A 9,826-nucleotide genomic window follows, 5' to 3' on the forward strand; every position below is an offset into this window, starting at 1 on the left:
ATGGGTAGAAGAGCAGCCTAGGCTGACAACCCTGCTCCTCCATAGATACGGTGCAATAAATAAATAAATGTCACTGAAGGACAGAAAATGTGTTAATGGCTGGATCACCCAGTGGAAAAAAAAAAGGAATGCAGTATCCACATCTCAGGACTGGTAAGCTGCAAAATATAACATTTCTGTTTTTTGGGGTTTAGATACACTTTAATGAGGCAGAGTCATGCATTTTTTCTTTCAATATGGAGTTTTTCATAATATAAAATATTATTTTCAAACTACCCCTACTTTGATGTTTCTCTTTAGGTAAATAGGGGGCAATACCTGCAAAGGTTTTGGTGGCAAGGTGACTATATGATGAGCCCTCTTGATTTTCAGGCTGAGGCCCCCACATGAGAGTGTTAGTGCTCTCTGTAACAGGGACTAATGCCAATAAATAAGTAGTGAGAAAATGATAAGAACTAGTGCACAGATTCAAGCAATTCATATCTAACCTCTGTTACCTGAATTACTATTTTAAGTTATGAACCGCTATATAAGCATTCAGACTTACAGGTTTGAGATTCTAAGGATTCATTCATGAGATTTTTGAGCTCAACACAATAACAGAATTTATTGGTATATAGTATCAAGACTTAAATACAATGAACCAACAATCTATTTAACTACAACATACAAAGAAAAGATTTAAACATGCCAAATACCCAGACATTGGTATCTAACAGACAAACAGACATACAGTTAAGTGGTGGAAAGATTATATGTATAGTTACCCATTAAACGTCACATGAGGCCCCATCCTGGTGAAAAGAGATCGAGCTGTTTTTTCCAGTCATTAATATAGCCCTCGTGTCCATAGGGATGCATGACAAATCTCCCATTGGTTGCCTCCCAAGGCCTACTGGAGATTGGAGGGTTTCCAAGACCCTCTTTACAACTCCACACCCCTCTCTACGATTGGCCAGTCTACTTGTTATTAGATCAAAGGGTCTTGGCTCCTGATACACAGGATACTGAAGTTGCACCTCTATGGTAATTATCTGGACATGCCTGGGCTCAACAATGACCCTATTTGCAATTCATTGGGCCTGGCACTCCCCTCCACAGTGATAAGCACAACAAAGACTTTATTTCCCTACAAGCTATCAACACCTCAGGGGAAATATTTAAAACAAGAAATAAAACTATATACATATGTCTTATGAAGATTTGACATAAACTCATACGGTAACACCTCTTTACCCTTTATTGTAGGAGAGTCAGCTCTAAACATACATATATGACAGGTCCCCTTTAAATATGTACTCAATTGCATTTTTCTTCCAATGTTGATATAGCTAATAATTTTGTATATATGTAAATATTGTTCTAAAATGCTGCAGTAATATATAATGTGATACAAATAAAGATTTTGCCAGATTTTGCTGTTTTGCCACAACCACAAAGTGCACACATACTGGTTTTCCTTCCTATAATTTGTATTTTTAAAGCTATGAGAGAGTTTTACTTCCTGGAATTTTCGCAATGTGCTCCTGTACATGACTTTACCATTTTAGGGCTAAACATTCATCTTGTAAAATATTAAAACAAGCAAAGGATCTAACATTCACTAACTGCTAAGATAAGCATACTTGTCTTACATGAAAAAAATGTTCCTCTTTAGCTGGAAGGCCACCGCATTAAAGGGGAACTCGGTGTTAAAATATGAATATACCATATATAATTGTCGCACAAGCCATTGTGTAATTCAATGTTAATAAAAAATTACCTTTCCATTTAAAACTGCAGCAGCTCTCATTTTCTAAAACTTAAAAAAAAAATTAAATGCAATATGGCGGCCTGGAGGCGTTCTGTTGGTACAGTTGGTGTTAAAATCCTTGCAATGTACATTGATCAACCAGACGGGATTTATTTTATCTCAGCAAAAGTGGAGTTACTCTTTAAGTAAAAAAAAAAAAAAAGGTAACAATGTATGTAAACCCAATTAAAATGTGACAATGGTTCATGCTATACCCAGATTATGGTTGTAACATGAAACATGGTCTTATCCCCAGGCCCCACCCTGAAAGCACCCCCCTCTCCCCATGTACCTGAATCATGGGGTTCTTCTCTGTGCAGTCTGCCACTGTATTTTTAATTTTGCCCATCTGTGCGTGGCTCTGCCTGCACAGCGGCATCATTCATTTACAGATCCACTCACAGGATCTGTGATTGGAGAGTCTACAAGGCATGTTTGCCACTGTGGCAGAGGGACCTGTAGTTCTTAATGGAGTGTAAGTGCACTGACATCACCGCACTTGTAGTCTATTCATACTTCCTACTGTCCTGTAAATGAAAGTCTGTACCTTAGTACAGCCAAGGGTCGGGAGGAAGAGTCTGCAAGAGCCTGAGCATTGCACTGATGATCCACTGATTGTGGTTGCAATGCTTTGCAGGATTGTTGCAGGAAAGTTGGATTAAAGCTAGCAAAACAAACAGATTATTGCAGCTCTGTAATCATTGATACATCATTTAATGTACAGTATATTTTAAAGGTAAGCATTAAGTCCCTGATTTTGGGCCTGGTATCAGCCTATTGTAGTGCCCGTTCAGCATGGCTTAAGGCCGTGACACACTGCACGCGAAGCCGTGCAGAGCGAAGCAAAGCTCTCCGGCACGGAGCTTCGCGTGCAGTGTGTGAGCTGAGTGCAGTCAGATGATTGACAGCACCTTCAGCCAATTGGCTCGTCTGTAACAACCGGGCAGACGTCGCATCCCGTCGCGCCGGTTTATACGCGCGAGCCGATTGGCTGAAGTTGAAATTGTTCATCTCAGCACGCTCAGCTCGGCGAGCTCTCGCAAGCTGAGGTGCCGAGAAGGAAGTGACATGGCACACTGCTCGCAAAGGCAGCGTGCCACCGCTCCGCGCTGCTTAGCGTGCAGTGTGTCACGGCCTTAAAGTGTGAGAAGTCTTACAAGGAGCCAATCATTTCATGTGCTGAACAGGAGAAGCCAAAGTGACAGAGAAAAGATCTCATCCCTTTGCGATTTCTCCTTTCACTGTCCAGTCACAGGCTGGATGGGTCTAGGGTGACCACGGCTAGGCAGAAATGGGTTGAATAAAGCTGGCCATCAGACTGAGGACATCTAGTGGCAACAAATACTGCAGAGCAGAGGCAATCTCTAGATTGGCTGGTTCTGTTATTTAATCTTTCAATGGGATATTCATTTTTATCTTGTTGTTTTTTTTGGCTTCAGTTGTCCTTTAAATCTTCAGCTTTCATTTAAATAATATCTTTTGATTCTGAAATGAAGGTCCTTGTTCAGCCTGTTTTAAGGTGACAGTTCTATGCCCTGTCTCCCAGCTGTGTTCCTGTGTTGTCACCCTGTCACTCAGACATCTGATGAAGACTACAAGTGGCCGTTTCAACACACAATAAACAGGCGTGATCCACTGTTGTCACCATCAGAAAACCCACCTGAGATATGGCATGCAGCCATTACTGGAGTGCATGCATGTAGGCAGGAAGCAGTTTTAAAAGGCTACAGGAAATCACCAGTACTGAGATGCAACAATGGATAAAAAAAAGAGGTGAAAACAGTATATGATACACATTTCCTGTGTATTCAGTTAGGGTTTTCATTTCTTTTAACATTATTATAGAACATTGGGGGAATTTATCCTAGCAATTGCGAGTGTTTGAACTTGCACAGAATATATTTGATGCACTTTGCACCAGATTTATGTTGCTAGTTTTATGTTGTTCATAAATTAGGTTTAATCGACTCAAGGAAAGAAGACTTGCAACTCCAGGCAAAAAGCTTACATTTTGGTTCTTGAAGAAGTGGTCATGGGGACTTCTTATGTTGCGATTGTTTGCTTAGGTGATGCTCCAGTTTCAGACAGCCGCAGGACAAGTGCAGATAAAAACAGGCGCAAAACACATGCAATTGTAAAAGTAGTGCAAGCTCAGGTCAAAACAGGCGCACATATTAAAAGACAGATTTGCACATTTAAAAAATGATCTAAGAGGCTGAAACTGTCACAATTGCATTGATAACTTCCCCCCACTGTGTTTGACTAATGTATATAGTCCACGCCTTATGGTCATTATAGGGCAACACCTCAAAACGTAGCACAGTATGTGAACAAACAGACCGCATCTTTCTGAGTAAACAAAACTTTACTGTGCAGTTTTTTATGTGGAGGAAGAAGCGGTGTGTGGATCTGTGTTTGTTCCTATCTGTGCTCTGTGCCTATTTCAAAGGGGAAGTGATCAAGTGCTTTGCAATCGTATTTCTGATCACCTTCACAGTAACCTGTCCTTATAGAAACACTTAGGACAGGAATGTGTTTCTCTCATTAAAATACAATGCAGAAGCCAGACTTTTATTCCAGTAACCTTTTGTAAGTGCAGGCAGTGTTCAAATTTACTTTACAAATTATAATGAAATCAGCCAGCACAGTACAGACAGGGTTAACACAAACCCCTCACATCCCGTCCTAAAGGTGTCCATACACCTTACAACCATCGCAAGACTTTTGTCTTGCGATGGTCGTAAGCTAATTCAAAGCTTGTACGATCTGCCCATCTTGGACAGGCAGATCGTACTTGCGATCATCGAAAGCCCGCCCCGCTGAGAGGCGGGCTTCCGATGACCGCAATGCTGAACGGGCAGTATGCGCGTGCGCACACCGGCCTGTACCGCAGTTGTCGAACGAGCACGCCACTAACCCGCCGACAATCGTACGATTCTGGGCGGGTTTTATAGCATGCTCCTTCGACAAAAGACGTGCGACCGTACAGTAGAAACGGTCGCACGCCTTCCATACACCTTGCGAGTATCGTACGATCCCGGGATTTCCCGCGATTATCGTACGATAATTGCAAGGTGTATGGGCACCTTTACATTACAAATAAGGAAAGGCAAGGTGAAATGTTAGCTAGCAAAAAGCAATTTAAACCACTTTTTTTAAAGTGTTACATTTAATTTTTGCAATGTGAATGGGAACATGTAAAAAATATAAAATAGGTGTTATCCAAATCTGGCTGCTAAAGTGGAAATTTGTATTAATGTAGCTCAATGTAGGACCTGCATTACAAGAACACATCAGCGTGTGGGGGGAGGGGGGCTGTATATGTAAATTGTGAAAATGCTACTTTTTCTGCCATGTGTTTCAGCGAGAGGGAGGCCCCAGTGGCGTAGGGCGGGTTGTCAGTGCCCAGGGCAAGGCAAGTATTGAGCCCGCCTACCGCTCCTCAGTAAACTAAGGCGATATTAACTGTTTGTTATTGCCCTAATCCTGAATGAACAAGAAGTGATGTGTAGCCCTTCCTGTTCATTCATAACTGGGGACATAGTAAGAAGTTACTATCTTCTCTGTTATTTACAAACACCAGATTGATCAGTACTGATCACTGATGTTTGCTCAGTACAGAATCAGCAAATATTACACATATTTGCTCATCCTGCGCTCAGCATCCTGAAGCTCCGTCTGGCACCAACCCATTCTCCATCCTAACAGTCTCACTCAGCATCCTGACTCTCTCTGTCACTGCTATCTCCTCCCCACTGGGCATTGGTGGTGGATCAGCTGTGTCCCCTCTGATCCCCGCTGCCTCTGACAATACATGTGGAGGAGAGCAGCAGGGATCAGAGGGGGCACAGACCCCAGCATGCAGCTGGCTCCCAAGGGGGAGAGGAGAGTGCCAGAGCAGTAGTGGGCAGCAGCTTCCAACTCAAGCCCGGCCCCCCTGCTAAACCGATAGGACCTGGGCCCAGTACAGGAGGGCCAGCTGTACCCCCCTATCGGCGGCCCTGCTGCCTGCAGTGCCACTATAAATTTGGCGCCCAGGACATCTGCCCCAGTGTTTTCTCCCCCACACTATGCCCCTGGGAGACCATTCTGTGTCTTCCCAAAATCCACATATATTTCTTGCACAGAGAGCAGCAACATAAATAATTAGAATGTCCTTTGCATTTCAGGAAATTAAACTTTTTATTACATATAGCCAGGTAAGCCTGCAACCTTTAGAGAAAATATAATGCTTTAGGCTATCCAGAAACTAAGGCCTACATTTATCCTCCAATTTTGATACACCAAAACAACCTTGGCTGCATATACATCTTCAGAGGGTGCTACCGGAGACCTCTGCTTCTTGGGGCATGTGGCCGGACTGGCAACAGATCTTCATAACCATAGCCACCATGAGCAAATCTGACAGATACAGGATGTCCATATCATGAAAGTAAGAGCTGCACATACTATATGTGCTGATGTGTCCCTTAAAAATATATTTCACCCCACCTAAACAATATATAAGAACACGACTATCAGGTGTACATCATTTCACACAGTTATCAGTAGAGAAAGTATGAAAAAAAACTTTCTTGCATATAATTTGTACACACGCAGTATTTGGCTATTTTATTAAAAAGACATAAACGTGATGCAGAGTAATCTGGATACAAATATGCTTCTTGATCCTTGTGTTATATAATATACCCCTGAAGAAAAACTTACACCATAAAGCAGTAATCAATCCAACGCAGTGTTAGATAGCAGTATGTAGTCATAGTTGGAAAACAGGATAACTGCCTGTGATAACTTGAAACAGATTCATAAGCCTGTGTTTGTTTTATTATATTGGATCAAATATTAATGTCTGCTTCCAAAAAGTTGAAAAATATTTAAACATTTGTTCATGTAGCTATAGCGCGACATTCCGCGTGATAAATGTATTGGAGTAGCTCAAGCTGTTACTGCCATCATGTGGTAAGAACAAGTGTTGCAAGTTTTTTAAATGTATGCTTTTACGCAGAGGTTGATTTACTAAAGACAAATAGGATGTCCACTTTGTAAGGGAAGTTTCCCATATCTTAGTAAATGAGGAGAAACTCTGCTGAATTCCCTCATACAACCATGTGCAAGCAAAACTACAGGTTTTGGGGTTTTTAACTTGCACATGATTGGTTATTCTTGGCAAAGTGAGTTTTCGCCTCATTCACGAAGCTAAGAAAAAATTCCCTTCAGCGTTGTTTTTCATATTACTTAAGCATATAATCTGTTGCTCCATACGGCTCTTTTAGCCCTCTTGGTCTGTTCATTTCTTTTTCTGTTGTCATTGTTGCTATTTTTTTCTTTCTTTTTGTTTGGCTTTTGTTTTCGTTAATAGACAGTATTACCTTGTATTTTCCTGCTATGTCTATATTTGCATAGGCTGAGCACCTATTGTGTATGACACAATGTTTTAAGATCTACCGGTATTGTGCTTATCATGGCTAATTGGCTATTCCGTACTAGGACCATGGTAATATGTGTTTATTTCTGTGAATTAACTACTATTGACTGTCATGATATACTGGTGGGGTATGTGTAATGTTATTTATAGGTTTGTCAACTATAATTTTATGCAATAAAAATAGATTTACAAGATAACAAAAGCAATAAATAAAAGACCAGGGAAAAATGGAAGTGCAAGCGACAAGGGGGAGCACATACACTGCACTGGAGAGTTTTTACTGCTATGTGAGGCTCTGTTAGAAAAAGTTACTCTCACTTCCTGCCCTGCTGACAATGGTTTCACCAGGCAGGAAGTGAGGGAAGATCTGCAATAGGGACACAGACCAAAATAAAAATCTGACAGAGCACTGAAAGGGGTTCATTTTTCCAGACAGGAAGTGTGGGAAACTCTCAAACTAACAATGTCTGAAGTTCCCGTCACTTCCAGTGTAGACTGTTGTCAGCGGGACAGGAAGTAAGAGTAAATCTCTCCAATCGAGACCGGGACAGTGTTAAAAACCTGACACTGGTTCTCATCTTTCTGCACTCAGGTGAGGTAGGGTGGGCTAGAATGCTTTAACCCCTTCGTGACTGACGACGTAACTTTTGCCGCCGGGACTCTGTTTAAACTTGTAGAGCCGACTGTCGGCTTTACAACAGAAGCGATCCTGGCGACTTACCTGTCGCCAGATCGCTTCTGCGTCCCGAAGAAGGTGCCGCCCCCCCCCCCCCACCCGCAAAAATGGGTATTTTGTTGTGTTTTGGGGCATTTAATTAAATTTTTCACTAAATATTGGGATTTAATAAGGAGTTGCGCTAATATTGCGCAACATAAAAATTTGCAACTACCACCATTTTATTCTATAGGGTCTTGGCATTCAGAAAATATATAATGTTGGGGGGTTTTAAGTAATTTTCAGGCCTAAAATGTGGAATATAACAAGGGTACAAAAAATGAAAAAAAGGCCTCAGTCATGAAGGGGTTAAGTAATCCACCATCAAAATGAATGAAAGGGTGAAATGTGTGAAAGGGTGATTGATTTCATTGGCCTGTGTCTAGGTTGTACATGGTTGATGTCTGAGCGAGCAAATTTGTGTTTTTTTTAGTATATTCCACAGAAACCAGTTTGAGAGGTTTCTAAAATGTTTGACTCTGCAAATTGTATCTCTTATCTCTGGTTTTGTCTTCTTGTTGTTTACTTTATAAATCCTCCCGAAGGTTGTCTCATGATCCTTACTATCATGAGTAGTCTTGTAGTTTTGTATACGTGCATGGTTTTAATTGGTTTATGCTCTGCCATCCCCTTTTTAGTTTCACATATAACCCTTTGTTTTAACAATAAACCTTTGCATATAGAGTGAATACACAACTTGGTGTGACTCTTTATTTCCAAGTACTTGAAGCTGGCAGCACGATCGAATCCCAGGAAACCTTAAAGAGAAAGTCCTACCAGGAGACTGAGGGTTCAAGTCCACTCAGTGTAACTTTCCTGAGGAACCCTGTGCACATTTTTGTAAATTATTTTTTTAGTTATTTTACTCTCATTGTGTTTCAGTGTAATGAACTGTATTGTCCTGCATTGCAATCCTAAATATTAATGGATTTGATCAACCTACAATGTAGGAGTAGTTGTCTTTCTGTGTAGTTCAGTGATGTGGCTCTATCTTTTTTGCTCATCCTTCAGTATTTTTAAAAACTTATTTTAAAATTCCTTCCTTACCTCATCCAAACACTGAAAGGCTGGACTCACAGACACATCTTTTGGGCTCTTCTCCCGGGTGCTTAAAGGAGCTAAAGCATACAAAGGCTTCTCCTGCACATCTTCCTCCTCCTCTTCTGCAGAAGAGTCACTTCCTTCTGACCTTTCTTCTCCGGTACTGCTCATCTTTCTAAACTGCTAATGCAATTTCAGAAAATGGTACCATTAATAAGTTGGAAAAGGTTAAGCTTTCTTTTTATCATTGTAATAACCCGGGGTAGACAAATTAATGTGCAATTCAAAAGCCAGAAAGTCAAATCCAGAAGCTAGAAGATAATTTTAGCCAGGGAGTACACATTTCTGATCATTTTAGCCAGGGAGTACATGTTTCTACTACAACAATATATATATTTGTTTTAATTGGGTGACATCAAAAGCCAATGTTCTGCATGGACCACATTCAGTGCAAAGTACTAGTGTCTGTTTAAAGGCTCCCTACCATCTACTGATACTAATCTCTCAAGTGTGTCCCCGCTGCTCCTTCCTCTGTCACAGTTGCCACTGAGATAACCAGTGTCACCCTGCGTCATAGCATAGATGGTATGGTGACCTCACCCAGGGGCTGACTGGCAACTTTTAGCCCAGGGGGCAAGTACAACCCAGAGGCCCATGGTGCAGTGACTTGGCCCCCCTCCCGCTTTGCCTCTTCTCCCTGCCCCTGCCTGCCACTTTTGCCATCTATGTTACGGTAGTGTGAATGGTCGGGTGATGTGAGGACTCCTAGTCAGTTCATGAAAGGGGTGACTGGCTGTGGGATGGGCTGCTGGGCTCCCTGCATGGTTTTGGCCTTACTCCGCTCCATGTCCGG

At 41.7% G+C, this 9,826-nt stretch overlaps 1 protein-coding gene across 1 annotated transcript in view; it reads right to left on the reverse strand.

Annotated features, from left to right (window-relative positions):
* Positions 1 to 9,154, reverse strand: part of CCDC146 (coiled-coil domain containing 146) — a 70,207-nt gene extending 61,053 nt beyond the window's left edge. The window contains exon 1 of the mRNA XM_018560436.1: positions 8,980 to 9,154. Within this exon, the coding sequence (XP_018415938.1) occupies positions 8,980 to 9,144 (165 nt within the window). The 5' untranslated portion in view covers positions 9,145 to 9,154. The remainder of the gene's footprint in view (positions 1 to 8,979) is intronic.
* Positions 9,155 to 9,826: the final 672 nt, after the last annotated feature.

Source organism: Nanorana parkeri, unplaced genomic scaffold (assembly GCF_000935625.1).
Source record: "Nanorana parkeri isolate BGI_ZX_2015 unplaced genomic scaffold, ASM93562v1 scaffold454, whole genome shotgun sequence".
In the NCBI taxonomy this organism is placed as follows: Eukaryota; Metazoa; Chordata; class Amphibia; order Anura; family Dicroglossidae; genus Nanorana; species Nanorana parkeri.